This window comes from Oncorhynchus mykiss, chromosome 9, assembly GCF_013265735.2.
Source record: "Oncorhynchus mykiss isolate Arlee chromosome 9, USDA_OmykA_1.1, whole genome shotgun sequence".
In the NCBI taxonomy this organism is placed as follows: Eukaryota; Metazoa; Chordata; class Actinopteri; order Salmoniformes; family Salmonidae; genus Oncorhynchus; species Oncorhynchus mykiss.
This window is the reverse complement of record NC_048573.1, coordinates 71,295,257-71,313,560: the sequence shown is the minus strand read 5'-3', so window position 1 is coordinate 71,313,560 and position 18,304 is coordinate 71,295,257. Positions and strand designations below refer to the sequence as shown.

The 18,304-nt window shown below is 43.4% G+C and overlaps 1 protein-coding gene across 2 annotated transcripts in view; it reads right to left on the bottom strand.

The window, feature by feature from the left end:
* adora1b (adenosine A1 receptor b) overlaps positions 1-17,946 on the bottom strand; it is a 34,796-nt gene extending 16,850 nt beyond the window's left edge. Inside the window, exons 1-4 of one of the 2 annotated variants that reach the window (XM_036988910.1) lie at positions 17,305-17,946; positions 16,859-17,209; positions 1,088-1,198; positions 737-839 (exon numbers count right to left, since the gene is read on the bottom strand). In XM_036988910.1, coding sequence (XP_036844805.1) covers positions 737-839; positions 1,088-1,198; positions 16,859-17,199 — 555 coding nt within the window. In that variant the 5' untranslated portion in view covers positions 17,200-17,209; positions 17,305-17,946. Of the gene's footprint in view, positions 1-736; positions 840-1,087; positions 1,199-16,858 lie in introns of both variants that reach the window. The other variant, XM_036988909.1, reaches the window with a different exon arrangement.
* Positions 17,947-18,304: the final 358 nt, after the last annotated feature.

The window sequence follows — 18,304 nt, the reverse complement described above, 5'->3', positions numbered from 1 at the left end:
TATAATACCCAGCTGATATACTACATAAAGAGAGATGTTATAATACCCAGCTGATATACTACATAAAGAGAGATGTTATACTACCCAGCTGATATACTACGTATAGAGAGATGTTATACTACCCAGCTGATATACTACATAAAGAGAGATGTTATACTACCCAGCTGATATACTACATAAAGAGAGATGTTATAATACCCAGCTGATATACTACATATAGAAGAGAGATGTTATAATACCCAGCTGATATACTACATATAGAGAGATGTTATAATACCCAGCTGATATTCTACATAAAGAGAGATGTTATAATACCCAGCTGATATACTACATATAGAAGAGAGATGTTATAATACCCAGCTGATATACTACGTATAGAGAGATGTTATAATACCCAGCTGATATACTACATAAAGAGAGATGTTATAATACCCAGCTGATATACTACATAAAGAGAGATGTTATACTACCAAGCTGATATACTACATAAAGAGAGATGTTATAATACCCAGCTGATATACTACATAAAGAGAGATGTTATAATACCCAGCTGATATACTACTTATAGAGAGATGTTATAATACCCAGCTGATATACTACATCAAGAGAGATGTTATAATACCCAGCTGATATACTACTTATAGAGAGATGTTATAATACCCAGCTGATATACTACATCAAGAGAGATGTTATACTACCCAGCTGATATACTACATAAAGAGAGATGTTATACTACCCAGCCGAAGAAGTTGAAGTAGACCATGTAGTCCATGCTGATTACGTTCTCAAACTGACAGGTGATGATGAGATCCTCGTTCAGGGAACCGTTCTGCTGCAGCCTGCAGGGATGGAGGGGGGGGACGGGACGTTATGCACTTCTAATTGTGTATATTATAGATACACAGTATCAATATCAGAATTAGAAGCGCTGAATTATTAGACAATTCTTATTACTACTACGTTTGGGAGCCTGAAATGCCCCCCCAACCCCACCCCCTGTTCAAAAGTAACCTATTTCGGACACAACCAATGTCAAACTGCAATAAACAAACAACACAAAACTAATTTAAAATACATAGCTACCTACCTCCAGAGGTTGTTCCAGCCCAGCATGGGGGTCAAGCCCACGATGAAGGCCACAGTCCAACACACCACTACCGCCATGGCCGCTCGCTGCTTTGTCACCACACGCTTGTAGCTGTAGAAACAGAGAGAAACCAGGCGGTTAGGGAGTTAGTCTCCTCTACCGTAACACAAGGAGTTAGTCACCTATACCATAACACAAGGAGTTAGTCACCTATACCATAACACAAGGAGTTAGTCACCTATACCATAACACAAGGAGTTAGTCACCTATACCATAACACAAGGAGTTAGTCACCTATACCGTAACACAAGGAGTTAGTCTCCTCTATCGTAACACAAGGAGTTAGTCACCTATACCATAACACAAGGAGTTAGTCACCTATACCATAACACAAGGAGTGAGTTACCTATACCATAACACAAGGAGTTAGTCACCTATACCATAACACAAGGAGTTAGTCACCTATACCGTAACACAAGGAGTTAGTCTCCTCTACCGTAACACAAGGAGTTAGTCTCCTCTACCGTAACACAAGAAGTTAGTCACCAATACCGTAACACAAGGAGTTAGTCACCTATACCATAACACAAGGAGTTAGTCTCCTATACTGTAACACAAGGAGTTAGTCTCCTCTACCGTAACACAAGGAGTTAGTCTCCTATACTGTAACACAAGGAGTTAGTCACCTATACCATAATACAGGGAGTTAGTCTCCTATACTGTAACACAAGGAATTAGTCTCCTATACCATAACACAAGGAGTTAGTCACCTATACCACAACACAAGGAGTTAGTCTCCTATACTGTAACACAAGGAGTTAGTCACCTATACCGTAACACAAGGAGTTAGTCTCCTCTACCGTAACACAAGGAGTTAGTCTCCTCTACCGTAACACAAGGAGTTAGTCACCAATACCGTAACACAAGGAGTTAGTCACCTATACCATAATACAGGGAGTTAGTCTCCTATACTGTAACACAAGGCGTTAGTCTCCTATACCATAACACAAGGAGTTAGTCACCTATACCACAACACAATGAGATAGTCTCCTATACTGTAACACAAGGAGTTAGTCACCTATACTGTAACACAAGGAGTTAGTCACCTATACTGTAACACAAGGAGTTAGTCTCCTATACCATAACACAAGGAGTTAGTCACCTCTACCGTAACACAAGGAGATAGTCTCCTATACCACAACACAAGGAGTTAGTCTCCTATACTGTAAGACAAGGAGTTAGTCACCTCTACTGTAACACAAGGAGTTAGTCACCTCTACCGTGACACAAGGAGTTAGTCTCCTCTACAGTAGCACAAGGAGTTAGTCACCTGCACCGTAACACAAGGAGTTAGTCTCCTATACCGTAACACAAGGAGTTAGTCACCTATACCGTAACACAAGGAGTTAGTCACCTCTACCATAACACAAGGAGTTAGTCACCTCTACCATAACACAAGGAGTTAGTCACCTCTACCGTAACACAAGGAGTTAGTCACCTCTACCGTAACACAATGAGTTAGTCACCTCTACCGTAACACAAGGAGTTAGTCACCTCTACCGTAACACAAGGAGTTAGTCACCTCTACCGTAACACAAGGAGTTATTCTTCTATACCGTAAATCAAGGAGTTAGTCACCTATACCGTAACACAAGGAGTTAGTCTCCTATACCGTAACACAAGGAGTTAGTCACCTCTACCATAACACAAGGAGTTAGTCACCTCTACCATAACACAAGGAGTTAGTCACCTCTACCGTAACACAAGGAGTTAGTCACCTCTACCGTAACACAATGAGTTAGTCACCTCTACCGTAACACAAGGAGTTAGTCACCTCTACCGTAACACAAGGAGTTAGTCACCTCTACCGTAACACAAGGAGTTATTCTTCTATACCGTAAATCAAGGAGTTAGTCACCTATACCGTAACACAAGGAGTTAGTCTCCTATACCGTAACACAAAGAGTTAGTTCTCCTATACCGTAACACAAAGAGTTAGTTCTCCTATACCGTAACACAAGGAGTTAGTTCTCCACCTATAGCTGCAAGACAAAGTAAGAATCACACAAATGTTTCTGTAAATCTCACTTGGTCTTTTAAAAGCGTTAACAATTACTGAAACGTTGACAACAAGGGCTGTAACTCCCTGCACCACAAACAAGAGAATCATGGTAGCGGACATGTTAAACCTGTATTTAATACAGCTTTTCAACATAAAGAAAAGAGACATCCTCATTCTATGCCTTCTATTTCACCCCCCTCTCCTCCCCTCCCTCCTCCCCTCCCTCCCTCCCTCCCTCCCTCCCTCTCCTCCCCTCTTCCCTCCCTCCCTCCCTCCCTCCAAGCACTGCGTTCCAAGATAATTTTTTTATTTTCATTTGAAGCGATGACGGTGATTCATGGTTTCTAAAAATTGACTACCTCTCAATATCCTCATGCAGTACAGTACTAATGTAACCTCCAAACTGTGCGCTGAACAGAGACAGACTGCAGTGATTCTTCATTCAGTAGGCAACACAATAGCTTAAGATACCTTTATTGGTCGATTGCACACAAGGTTCGCTTTTAACACAACCCCTCTGAAAGACACACATACGTACATACACACACATGCTGCATGTATACACACATATAACACACACACACACACACACACACACACACACACACACACACACACACACACACACACACACACACACACACACACACACACACACACACACTGTACATACATACCAGGGGTTGGTACCAGTTCAGGGAACAGAACTGAAAACTGTAAAATAATGGCATTTTTCAAGGAACATAATCACAACCGGGAACGAAAGTGAACAATACCGTTCCGGAACAGAACTGTTTAATAACGTTGTTTTATGTTCCAGGCAAAAAATATTCTGTTCCACAAACAAATGCAACAAAGCGCCTATTCAAAGCCCTCCCTCTGTCAATCAGAATCTTCTTCCAGAGTCTGCCTGACAGCTGAACATCTTTGCCAGTAAGTACAGTTGAAGTTGGAAGTTTACAACACCTTAGCATACACCTTAGCCAACTCAGTTTTTCAAAATTCCTGTCATTTAATCCTAATACAAATTCCCTATTTTAGGTCAGTTAGGATCACCACTTTATTTTAAGAATGTGAAATGTCAGAATAATATTAGAGAGAGAATGATTTATTTCAGCTTTTATTTATTTTATCACATTCCCAGTGAGTCAGAAGTTTACATACACTCAATTAGTATTTGGTAGCATTGCCTTTAAATTGTTTAACTTGGGTCAAATGTTTCGGGTAGCCTTCCACAAGCTTCCTACAATAAGTTGGGTGAATTTTGGCCCATTCCTCCTGACAGAGCTGGTTTAACTGAGTCAGGTTTGTAGGCCTCTTTGCTCGCACATGCCTTTTCAGTTCTGCCCACAAATGTTCTATGGGATTGAGGTCAGGGCTTTGTGATGGCCACTCCAATACCTTCAATGCTAGTTAGGGATACTATAGTTATCACATTTCACATTTGATTTATTAACTACAAAAAGGTAAGACGTGTTTTTAATTCTGGTACTGCTCTGCACAAGCAAGCTTGTTAGCTAGCTAGCTTCTCTGGTCCAACGTTATGCCAACTCTGAAGTTTAAAGACATTCTAAGTTCCTCCATAGAAGCCGCTCCTCCGTAGGTATAATTCAGTGGGTCTAATTCAGATAATACACGCCATCACAAAATACCAAGCGCTTAAACCAAGCCTCCTCCTCCACCCTCTCTCGCTCTCTCTCCCCACCTGCAAAATACCAAGCGCTTAAAGCCAAGCCTCCTCCTCCACCCTCTCTCGCTCTCTCTCCCCACCTGCAAAATACCAAGCGCTTAAAGCCAAGCCTCCTCCTCCACCCTCTCTCGCTCTCTCTCCCCACCTGCAAAATACCAAGCGCTTAAAGCCAAGCCTCCTCCACCCTCTCTCGCTCTCTCTCCCCACCTGCAAAATACCAAGCGCTTAAAGCCAAGCCTCCTCCTCCACCCTCTCTCGCTCTCTCTCCCCACCTGCAAAATACCAAGCGCTTAAAGCCAAGCCTCCTCCTCCACCCTCTCTCGCTCTCTCTCCCCACCTGCAAAATACCAAGCGCTTAAAGCCAAGCCTCCTCCACCCTCTCTCGCTCTCTCTCCCCACCTGCAAAATACCAAGCGCTTAAAGCCAAGCCTCCTCCTCCACCCTCTCTCGCTCTCTCTCCCCAACCTACAAAATACCAAGCGCTTAAAGCCAAGCCTCCTCCTCCACCCTCTCTCGCTCTCTCTCCCCACCTGCAAAATACCAAGCGCTTAAAGCCAAGCCTCCTCCTCCACCCTCTCTCGCTCTCTCTCCCCAACCTGCAAAATACCAAGCGCTTAAAGCCAAGCCTCCTCCTCCACCCTCTCTCGCTCTCTCTCCCCACCTGCAAAATACCAAGCGCTTAAAGCCAAGCCTCCTCCTCCACCCTCTCTCGCTCTCTCTCCCCAACCTGCAAAATACCAAGCGCTTAAAGCCAAGCCTCCTCCTCCACCCTCTCTCGCTCTCTCTCTCTCCCCAACCTGCAAAATACCAAGCGCTTAAAGCCAAGCCTCCTCCTCCACCCTCTCTCGCTCTCTCTCCCCAACCTGCAAAATACCAAGCGCTTAAAGCCAAGCCTCCTCCTCCACCCTCTCTCGCTCTCTCTCCCCACCTGCAAAGTTCCAGTTGCATCTCGCACCATCTTTCCGTCATGCATGTGAACAACTCACTGAGCTATAGATTGCCCACTCCATAGCAAACTGCTCTATCCGCACTGCATGAAATGGTGAAATGATTTATTCACGTTGAGCTAAATAGAATGTAAAAAAAAACAATTTCATAGGTTTAAAAAGAAACAGAAAGGAAATATATGATATATAAAATATATAAAATATAAACCGGTACTTTTCTTTGTTTCAAACCGGTTCAGGACTTGATTTTGCAGGTCGGAACAGAAAAAATAATAATAATGGTTCAGAACTAAGCAATTCGAAAATAATTTTGGTTTCAACCCCCTCGTATCCTCCCTGGAGAGTTGCAAGGTGCTGCCCCACAGCTACCGGGGGGGGGGGGGGGGGGGGGGGGGGGGGGGGCTGTTGTTGTGGGGAGTTAAGTGCATTGCTCAAGGGCACAACAGCAGGCAATAGCATCTAGGATTTTTTGATACCAGAAACCCTCCAGTTGCTAGCTCACTTCCCGACAGGATTTTTCTGTTGGCTTTTTCCCAGTTTGCTGGCTTGCATGTCTGACTGCTAAGAAGAAGTAGGCTCATTGGTATCACATTGACTTCTGTCAGTCTCATTAAGACTGCAGATCTGGCCGTGTAGCTTCACACACACACACACGCACGCACGCACGCACGCATGCACACACACACACACACACACACACACACACACACACACACACACACACACACACACACACACACACACACACACACGCTGTGAATGCTGAGGTGGTGTGTGAGTGAGAGAGTGAGGGAGAAAGAGGGAGATAGAGACAGAGAGAGAGAGACTGCATGCAGAATTCTGCAAAAATATCCTCTGTGTACAACGTAGAACACCAAATAATGCATGCAGAGCAGAATTAGGCCGATGCCCGCTAATTATCAAAATCCAGAAAAGAGCTGTTAAATTCTACAACCACCTAAAAGGAAGCGATTCCCAAACATTCCATAACAAAGCCATCACCTACAGAGAGATGAACCTGGAGAAGAGTCCCCTAAGCAAGCTGGTCCTGGGGCTCTGTGGGGTGTGTTTGTGTTTGTGAACAGAGCCCCAGGACAGCAACACAATTAGACCCAACCAAATCATGAGAAAACAAAAAGATAATTACTTGACACATTGGAAAGAATTTACAAAAAACAGAGCAAACTAGAATGCTATTTGGCCCTAAACAGAGAGTACACCGTGGCAGAATACCTGACCACTGTGACTGACCCAAACTTAAGGAAAGCTTTGACTATGTACAGACTCAGTGAGCATAGCCTTGCTATTGAGAAAGGCCGCCGTAGGCAGACATGGCTCTCAAGAGAAGACGGGCTATGTGCTCACTGCCCACAAAATGAGGTGGAAACTGAGCTGCACTTCCTAACCTCCTGCCCAACGTATGACCATATTAGAGAGACATATTTCTCTCAGATTACACAGATCCACAAAGAATTCGAAAACAAACCCAATTTTGATAAACTCCCATATCTACTGGGGGAAATTCCACAGTGTGCCATCACAGCAGCAATATGTGACCTGTTGCCACAAGAAAAGGGCAACCAGTGAAGAACAAACACCATTGTAAATACAGCCCATATTTATGCTTATTTATTTTCCCTTGTGTACTTTAACCATTTGTACATTGTTACAACACTGTATATATATATATATATATATATATATATATATATATATATATATATATATATGACATTTGTAATGTCTTTATTCTTTTGAAACTTCTGTATGTGTAATGTTTACTGTTAATTTTTATTGGTTATTTCACTCATATATTATCTACCTCACTTGCTTTGGCAATGTTAACACTTGTTTCCCATGCCAATAAAGCCCCTTGAATTGAATTTAATTTAATTGAGAGACAGAGAGAGAGGAGACAGAGAAAGAGTGAAAAAGACAGAGAGAGGGAGAGAGAGGAAGAGAGAGAGAGAATGACAGAGAGAGAGAGAGAAAGAAAGAGAGAGAGAAAGAAAGAGAGGGAGAGAGACAGAGAGAGGGAGAAAGAGAAAGAGACAGAGAGAGAGGAGACAGAGAAAGAGAGAAAGAGACAGAGAGAGATAGAGAGAGGAAGAGAGAAAGAGACAGAGAGAGAAGAGACAGAGAAAGAGACAGAGAGAGAGAGAGAAAGAAAGAGACAGAGAGAGAGAGAGAGATTAAGAGACAGAGAGAGAGAGACAGAGAGAGAGGAGACAGAGAAAGAGACAGAGAGAGAGAGAGACAGAGAGAGAGGAGACAGAGAAAGAGACAGAGAGAGAGAAAAAGAGACAGAGAGAGAGAGATTGTGTGTCAGTGTATTGGGGTGAGCTAATGGCCTGGGCAATGATAAAAATGAAGATAGTCAGACAGGGACTCACATTACCATGTCTATGGCTGCAGGCTTTGTTGATTAGCTGCACTGTTAGCCTTGTTGTACCTCTTCTATTGTTATCTTCTAAAAGACTAATGTGTAACGTATATGTAATGTACAGAGTATGGTGGACAAATCAGTTCAGATATAAATGTCTGAAAATAATGTATGCTGCTCTAGCTTTAAACAGAATGCAGATCTGTTGGGCTTCAACCTGTTGGCCTGCAAACTTAAAGGTCCACAATGATGTCGCCATTGCCCTCGATTCTAAGCAAAGTTGTGCTGCTATTTTTATTGACTTGGCCAAAGCTTTTGATACGGTAGACCATTCCATTCTTGTAGGCAGGCTAAGAAGTATTGGTGTCTCTGAGAGGTCTTTGGCCTGGTTTGCTAACTACCTCTCTCAAAGAGTGCAGTGTATAAAGTCAAAAAATCTGCTGTCTCAGCCACTGCCTGTCACCAAGGGAGCAGCCCCAAGGCTCGATCCTAGGCCCCACGCTCTTCTCAATTTACATCAACAACATAGCTCAGGCAGTAGGAAGCTCTCTCATCCATTTACAGTATATGCAAATGATACAGTCTTATACTCAGCTGGCCCCTCCCCGGATTTTGTGTTAAATGCTCTACAACAAAGCTTTTTTAGTGCCCAACAAGCTTTCTCTACCCTTAACCTTGTTCTGAACACCTCCAAAACAAAGGTCATGTGGTTTGGTAAGAATTGTCCCTCTCCCCACAGGTGTGATTACTACCTCTGAGGGTTCAGAGCTTGAGGTACACTGTCCTTCTCTCAGCACATATCAAAGATGCAGGCTAAAGTTAAATCTAGACTTGGTTTCCTCTATCGTAATCACTCCTCTTTCACCCCAGCTGCCAAACTAACTCTGATTCAGATGACCATCCTACCCATGCTAGATTACGGAGACGTAATTTATAGATCAGCAGGTAAGGGTGCTGTCGAGCAGCTAGATGTTCTTTACCATTCTGCCATCAGATTTGCCACCAATGTTCCTTATAGGACACATCACTGCACTCTATACTCCTCTGTAAATTGGTCATCTCTGTATAACCGTCACAAGACTCACTGGTTGATGCTTATTTATAAAACACTCTTAGGCCTCACTCCCCCCTATCTGAAATATCTACTGCAGCTCTCATCCTCCACATCCAACACCCGTTCTGCCAGTAACATTCTGTTAAAGGTCCCCAAAGCACACACATCCCTGGGTTGCTCCTCTTTTCAGTTTGCTGCAGCTAGCGACGGGAACAAGCTGCAACAAACACTCAAACTGCAACAAACACTCAATCTCTCCATTCAAAGACTCAATCATGGACACTCTTACTGACAGTTGTGGCTGCTTTGCGTGATGTATTGTTGTCTCTACCTTCTTGCCCGTTGTGCTGTTGTCTGTGCCCAATAATGTTCGTACCATGTTTTGTGCTGTTGTCTGTGCCCAATAATGTTTGTACCATGTTTTGTGCTGCTACCATGTTGTATTGCTACCATGTTGTTGTCATGTTGTGTTGCTACCATGCTGTGTTGTCGTGTGTTTCTGGCTTGCTATGTTGTTGTCTTAGGTCTCTCTTCGTGTAGTGTTGTGTTGTCTCTCTTATTGTGATGTGTGTTTTGTCCTGTATTTATATGCTATTTATTTATTTTTTAATCCCAGGCCCCCGTCCCCGCAGGAGGCCTTTTGCCTTTTGGTAGGCCGTCATTGTAAATAAGAATTTGTTCTTAACTGACTTGCCTAGTTAAATAAAGGTTAAATAAATAAAATAAATGAATTGGTCGATTGATTTGATATGAAAAAAGTGTAGTGATAAGAACTTGAACTGAACACTAGTGAGTATTGTTCCTAAGAAACCCTACTAATGGATACAAACGGATAGCAGCTCAAACAGCAACCAGGGAGTGTCTAGTGTGTGATTAAGACACACACACACACACACACACACACACACACGGTCTAGTGTAGATAACGCACATGGTTCCCATAACAACCTGATGGTTTAATAACAATACAGATTGTTTCTTATCAAAATTATCCACACTGGGTATTGTTTCCTCTTGCATAACTATGTCCATGTGGGCACAGTATAATGTAGATAGTGAGAGGTGGTTGGAGTGGCATTTCAACTACTCTCTTTTGAGCTCTATAGGCCTGGGTAGATTTTACAGGTGTGGTTGAGATTGATGCATTATTTAAGTGACAATGCCAGAGAAGCCGGTGTTTGGAGGATATATTGGCATGCGTGTTGTTAGGCCTGAGACGAAGTCAAACAACGGGTTACCAACATATCGTCTTCGAGGGCGTTATCATCTTTTATACAACGGGTTACCAACATATTCAAATAACGATTGACATATTTTCATTAAACATGTTTTGTTAATGAATTTATTCATATTATTTCATCCTTCCACTAGATATAGTCCCGACACAAATCTAGGGTTGTTACCCAAGCCGGCTGGTCGTTCGTTCTATTGGTTCGCTTGCCAGAGACCCGACCCAGTCGTTAAGGCTTTTTTGTCCTAAATCTATGGACGTGATCCAGTCGTTGGTTCTCAATGTTCCGTTACCATGATGTCTGGCAACGTTCTTATCCCTTGCTTGCTAGCTAGCCAACTTTGCTAACACAGTCACGTCAAACAGTGCAGCCAGAATAACAACAAAGTAGCTGCATTTGTGTTTGTTTAATCTGTTTTATAGTGATTTGGGGGGAGGGGGGGGGGGGGGGGGGGTACATCCATAACTTTGAGCTAATGAGGCACAGGTTCTCCTGGCATAGAAAATGTGCTCTCTCGTCAGGACACTGTTGTTCAGAGGAGCTAGCCAACAACACAGCTAACACAATCACTTCAAACTGAATCTGGAATGACAGCAAACTGGCTGAGAAAAGCTGCCAGACTGTCTGTCTCGTCCATTACTATCAGACAGCTGGAGATCGAATTTCAATATTGAAACAGTATTGCCAATGTAGGCAAGACAGACAGCAAGGTCAATACAAAATCTCTGTTGTTCAAAACCAAATGCTAGTCTAACAAAAAAATTTGGAGAAAATGTCTGGATGCTTTTTACAGTGGAGATCAAGTTTCTAAATTGCCTGGCTGGGCTGATGAGACAGTAGATTGCACAGTCTGATGGAACAGAGTAAATTGGCATTTCAATGTAACATCCTTTGCCGGTAATTTGTGGAATAGATACCGGCTGGAACGTGGTTTTAACCAATCAGCATTCAAGATTAGACCCACCTGTTGTCGGATTGGGTAACACTGTCTTACATGTAGGACAACGATGATGACGATCATATGATGTAATCCAGGGTTTTTTCTGCATCAAAAAGGGTCATAGGTGGTGGACGCTACAGAATTTTAGAAAACCTTTTTAGGAACCCCATCTTGGCGGTGTAGACACATTTTATTTTTTATTTTTTGCTAATTTCTTGCAATTCTACAAACGTATCCATGGAGTTGAGAGAATGTTTTGCTGTTTAATTCAATCCTATCCCTATTTAGGGGACTTTGAGCGGTTCTGGACTGGTTCCGACTGACATTTTGGTGTACCAAGTGCTTTGTCAACATCGCAGGGTCCAGTGCCTTATAATGTGTTCACATAGGATTTATGGTATTTTGCCTTATATACCTCCCTGTATGCCAGCAGGCCGGAGATGAGTGGTAGTCGTGGTGTGTAGAGATGTGGGTGGGCGTCTATTTACAGTGCCTTGCGAAAGTATTCGGCCCCCTTGAATAATTTTGCACGCCCAATTTTTCAGTTTTTTATTTGTTAAAAAAGTTTGAAATATCCAATAAATGTCGTTCCACTTCATGATTGTGTCCCACTTGTTGTTGATTCTTCACAAAAAAATACAGTTTTATATCTTTATGTTTGAAGCCTGAAATGTGGCAAAAGGTCGCAAAGTTCAAGGGGGCCGAATACTTTCGCAAGGCACTGTAAATAGTCCATTAAGGAGATACACCATTAAAAATAAATCCATTCTTAATTCATTTAGACAGGTCCTGAGAAATATTATAAGACTAATAAAAATGTATTTTGTAAACAACAGAACAGCATGTTTTGAGTTTAATTAGGCCTATGTTATGGGTCTGTGCAGCCTGGCTGTGCCATCCAAATTAAAGCAATAGTTGGTTATTTTGTTCATTAAACAGACAAGACACAACTACCCGATCGCAGTCAACACACGTAAATATTATAGTAAGAATATAATGGACTATTACAAAATAAAATACAACAAATATTTTTCCACACGGAACTTGCGTCACAGGAACGTGTGTGGAACCGCTGAAAAGGGATGTTTTCAAACGGAGGCCATGATTCTTTTTGTCCACCTTCAATCTCTTTCCTACCCTCACCCCTCTTTGTTAGGGAGCAGTCTTATCTTCATCTTTGTTAGGGAGCAGTCTTATCTTCATCTTTGTTAGGGAGCAGTCTTAACCTCATCTTTGTTAGGGAGCAGTCTTATCTTCATCTTTGTTAGGGAGCAGTCTTATCTTCATCTTTGTTAGGGAGCAGGCGTAGGGTCTTATCTTCATAATGATACCCATAGAAAATAATAGCAATCTATATTTTCAAAAGCATGTGAGTCTCATGTTCATATCTCACAACCGCTGCACGTTTTCATCTTGGCACCGTCACGTTGAAAAGCTTACGGAACAATTAAAATGTGATATAGTGAAGCACCTGAGTGAGTTGGGTGAGCAATTATGCAGGTACTTTCCCGAAACGGATGACACAAACAACTGGATTCGTTATCCCTTTTATGCCCTGCCTCCAGTCCACTTACCGATATCTGAACAAGAGAGCCTCATCGAAATTGCAACAAGCGGTTCTGTGAAAATTGAATTTAATCAGAAGCCACTGCCAGATTTCTGGATAGGGCTGCGCTCAGAGTGTCCTGCCTTGGCAAATCGCACTGTTAAAACACTGATGCCCTTTGCAACCACGTACCTATGTGAGATTGGATTCTCGGCCCTCACTAGCATGAAAACTAAATACAGGCACAGACTGTGTGTGGAAAACGATTTAAGACTGAGACTCTCTCCCATACATCCCGACATTGTTAGAGGACTACGGTGTCCCCAAAAACATCTTAGGCTGCATGTCCATGGATTATAACAGCAGAAAAATCCCCGTAAAATCCAGAATTCAATTGTAATCCAATATTGGTGTCCTCATACAGAATAACGACTGTATAATCAAGGAATCATTAATTGATTTATAATTGGAAAAAGTTCAATTATAGCACTGCCTGATTTGAAGTGTTGTTTTCTGTAGAAGTAGGAAAAGTGTTGTGAAGGAGGTGATGACATGAGCTGACTGAGAACTTGAGAAGGTTTAATAATAGACAAGGAAATCAAAGAGTCAATAATGACATTCGGCTATACCCCTGCCAGGAAAAGACAAGTGCATGACAAATTCCCAACAACCTCTCTATCTCTCTCTCTCTCTTTTGACAAATGAACCATTCACAATCTCTCTCCCAAGTCAAAGTGACTTCGTTAAAAAAGGATTAAAAGCAAGTCGATCACTATCTAAGAATATTCTCCAACAAATGGAGAATGGAAAAACGCCCTTCTGCTACTCGGCTTCTCTTCTCCCACATTCTCTCCTCCTCAGTCTCCCTCTGCTTCTTCTCAGCAGCACAGCCCCGAGCCTTTTGTTTCACCCTGGACATGGCAGCTCTAGTTTGGCAGCACTAGAACATGCAACACAGCACCAGAGGCTGTTCCATTCAATATGCATTACTAAAAATGTAATCTCTGTCACTGTCACAGACTCACTCAATTCCACTGAAAGAATAAACCAATATATCCTCATCTTTCAAAAAAAGAAAGGGTGATGGCATCTCCCCCAAAAAATGAAACAACAAATTCATTTTTAAATGTATAGGTGCTCTTTGAATATTGAAGTAGGCTGACGTGTTTTGACCTCAATGGTATCCTCTGTTGTATTCTCCTCTAATATCTCTGAATAAGTTCCCTAGAAAATGGTCAAGTACTGTAAGCTGAACAGCAAAAAGCAGCACATTGTCAGCAGAGAAGAAAGAGTAAGACAGACAGAGATGTGATTTTCTCCACTCCTCCTCACATTGGCAGCAGAGAAGAACAGAGATGTGATTTTCTCCACTCCTCCTCACATTGGCAGCAGAGAAGAACAGATGTGATTTTCTCCACTCCTCCTCACATTGTCAGCAGAGAAGAAAGAGTAAGACAGACAGAGATGTGATTTTCTCCACTCCTCCTCACATTGGCAGCAGAGAAGAACAGAGATGTGATTTTCTCCACTCCTCCTCACATTGGCAGCAGAGAAGAACAGATGTGATTTTCTCCACTCCTCCTCACATTGTCAGCAGAGAAGAAAGAGTAAGACAGACAGAGATGTGATTTTCTCCACTCCTCCTCACATTGTCAGCAGAGAAGAACAGAGATGTGATTTTCTCTACTCCTCCTCACATTGTCAGCAGAGAAGAACAGAGATGTGATTTTCTCCACTCCTCCTCACATTGTCAGCAGAGAAGAACAGAGATGTGATTTTCTCCACTCCTCCTCACATTGTCAGCACAGAAGAACAGAGATGTGATTTTTCTCCACTCCTCCTCACAGTGATGCCTTGTTAGTCTCTCATCTCTCATCCTTCCTTCACTGCATTCCTGAGGACATAACAGCTAATTAGAGCTGCTTTTATCGCTCTGCTATGATAAGGTGTGTGTGTGTGTGTGTGTGTGTGTGTGTGTGTGTGTGTGTGTGTGTGTGTGTGTGTGTGTGTGTGTGTGTGTGTGTGTGTGTGTGTGTGTGTGTGTGTGTGTGTGTGTGTGCTGTCATGTTAATACCAGAATGTCAGACTCCTTCCCTCTCCATGGGGCCTGGCAGTGAGGATGTGGGCATCCTAGTGACATGGATCCAAAAGGTGTTATGATGACCACCATGACAACCACCTGGTAATCAGATCTTCCTCATCATCGTTACACCTTCTTCATCAACTTCTCCTCCTCTCCACACCTTCTTCTTCTCCTCCTCCTCCTCATCATAATTACACCCTCTTCATCACCTCCTCCTCTCCACACCTTCTTCTTCTCCTCCTCCTCCTCATCATCATAATTACACCCTCTTCATCACCTCCTCCTCTCCACACCTTCTTCTTCTCCTCCTCCTCATCATCATAATTACACTCTCCTCATCACCTCCTCCTCCTCTCCACACCTTCTTCTTCTCCACCTCCTCCTCATCATAATTACACCCTCTTCATCACCTCCTCCTCCCACACCACACCTTCTTGTTCTCCTCCTCCTCATCATCATCATTACACCCTCTTCATCACCTCCTCCTCCCACACCACACCTTCTTGTTCTCCTCCTCCTCATCATCATCATTACACCCTCTTCATCACCTCCTCCTCCCACACCACACCTTCTTGTTCTCCTCCTCATCATCATCATCATTACACCCTCTTCATCACCTCCTCCTCCCACACCACACCTTCTTGTTCTCCTCCTCATCATCATCATCATTACACCCTCTTCATCACCTCCTCCTCCTCTCCACACCTTCTTGTTCTCCTCCTCCTCATCATCATAATTACACCCTCTTCATCACCTCCTCCTCCTCTCCACACCTTCTTTTCTCCACCTCCTCCTCATCATAATTACACCCTCTTCATCACCTCCTCCTCCCACACCACACCTTCTTGTTCTCCTCCTCCTCCTCCTCATCATCATCATTACACCCTCTTCATCACCTCCTCCTCCCACACCCCACCTTCTTGTTCTCCTCCTCCTCCTCCTCCTCATCATCATCCTTACACCCTCTTCATCACCTCCTCCTCCCACACCACACCTTCTTGTTCTCCTCCTCATCAGCATCATCATTACACCCTCTTCATCACCTCCTCCCAGCCACACCACACCTTCTTGTTCTCCTCCTCATCAGCATCATCATTACACCCTCTTCATCACCTCCTCCTCCCACACCACACCTTCTTGTTCTCCTCCTCATCATCATCATCATTACACCCTCTTCATCACCTCCTCCTCCCACACCACACCTTCTTGTTCTCCTCCTCCTCATCATCATCATTACACCCTCTTCATCACCTCCTCCCAGCCACACCACACCTTCTTGTTCTCCTCCTCATCAGCATCATCATTACACCCTCTTCATCACCTCCTCCCAGCCACACCACACCTTCTTGTTCTCCTCCTCATCAGCATCATCATTACACCCTCTTCATCACCTCCTCCTCCCACACCACACCTTCTTGTTCTCCTCCTCATCATCATCATCATTACACCCTCTTCATCACCTCCTCCTCCCACACCACACCTTCTTGTTCTCCTCCTCCTCATCATCATCATTACACCCTCTTCATCACCTCCTCCCAGCCACACCACACCTTCTTGTTCTCCTCCTCATCAGCATCATCATTACACCCTCTTCATCACCTCCTCCTCCCACACCACACCTTCTTGTTCTCCTCCTCCTCATCATCACCATTACACCCTCTTCATCACCTCCTCCCAGCCACACCACACCTTCTTGTTCTCCTCCTCATCAGCATCATCATTACACCCTCTTCATCACCTCCCCCCATCCCCAGTAGTGCATTTTATCCACCTGTTCAATTAGAGTATAACTGGTCAGTGTAGGTATAAGACATGATGAGTTGTTTTTGTTTACCTGGTTGGAATCTTGACCCTGAGATAGCGGTCAATCGCAATGGCCAGGAGGGCCAGGATGGAACTTTGCGTCAGTACCAGCACCGTGCACGCGACCATTAGGCAGCTGTAGAAGTGAGTTTGAAGTCCGATGCTGATAGTTATCGCCAAGGGGATGACGAGGGCTCCCACTGCGATATCCGCCAGGGCCAGAGAAACGATGAAACAGAATGTTGTGTCTCTCAACGATTTGTTAATTTTCACCGCCCAGACCACCATCACATTACCCAGGACGGAAAAGACGGCAATCACCACCTCCATGCCGATGTAGAGCGCCTGGGCTGGGGCGAGTGCTTCAGGCATCCTTTAAACACTATTATAGGTCCACATAAGAGAGAACTAGGTATTATTTCAATTAAAGCAGGCTTGGGAAGCGTACAAGGCAATAATTTGATTAGAGTTACACACCTATTAGTCCAAGTGCGTTATGCGTTCTACAGTGGCAACATCACTTGGGTTATTCTATTTCCATCATAATGATGTTCTGATACACATCCAGGTTGTGGAACAATTTAGCATCATATTGGACCCCCAAAAAGCAGATATAGGAATGAATAGTTAGACCTATTATTTGAATATAGTAGTAGTAGGCTAGAAGTCCCGAGGTTATCGTGGTACGCTGCAGTTCCTGTCCTCGTTCAATACCCTGTTCCACCACTTCGTTGGATCCACCTGCGCTCTGGGAAGGGACCTTGCTTGCCCGGTATTGTTTATTATTTACCCTTGGTAATCACTTTAACATCTTATTTTATCTACGGTTTCTCGGTTATCAGTTGAAAAGCAGGTCGTAGTTAAAAAAATAAAAAATACATCTTCCATGTATAGTAATTTAGTGAACGAAACAGAACGGTCTCCCTGCTGTGGTATGCGGCGGCTTAAATCAAATGCAACCGGGCGCCCGTGCTCGTGCTCCGTGCTATTTCCCGTTCCCGTTGCTTTGAGAGTCAAAGCAGCAATGCGGTGACCTAATATAGCTCTCAGCGCTTGGCTCTAGCTCTGATATGTTTTGGTCACACGCGCTCTGATTTTCCTTGTCCGTTATATTTATCACATCTCAAAGTGTTTACTTTTTGAAGCCCATTTCCGCATAATTCCAACTCTGTGAATTGCCATTGCAGGCGCATTGTTTCTTCCAAATGAGATAGAAAATAGGGAGATAACTGTTGTGGTGCTGCCAGGACCGTCCCGGAGACGTCTCTCTCTTTGTGCCTATAGGGCGAATTGTGATGAAACTTTCTCTTTGATTGATCTAGTAGGGTTATTCCTAGGATAGCCTAGAGCACTTATTTGGAATGTATTTATACTCCCTTCTACGCCCTAACTGCTCCGGTGTCAATTCAATTGTGTAAAACGTTTCTCAAACAATCAACAGGGTGTCTCACAGCCACCTTATGATAGGGAGTGAGAC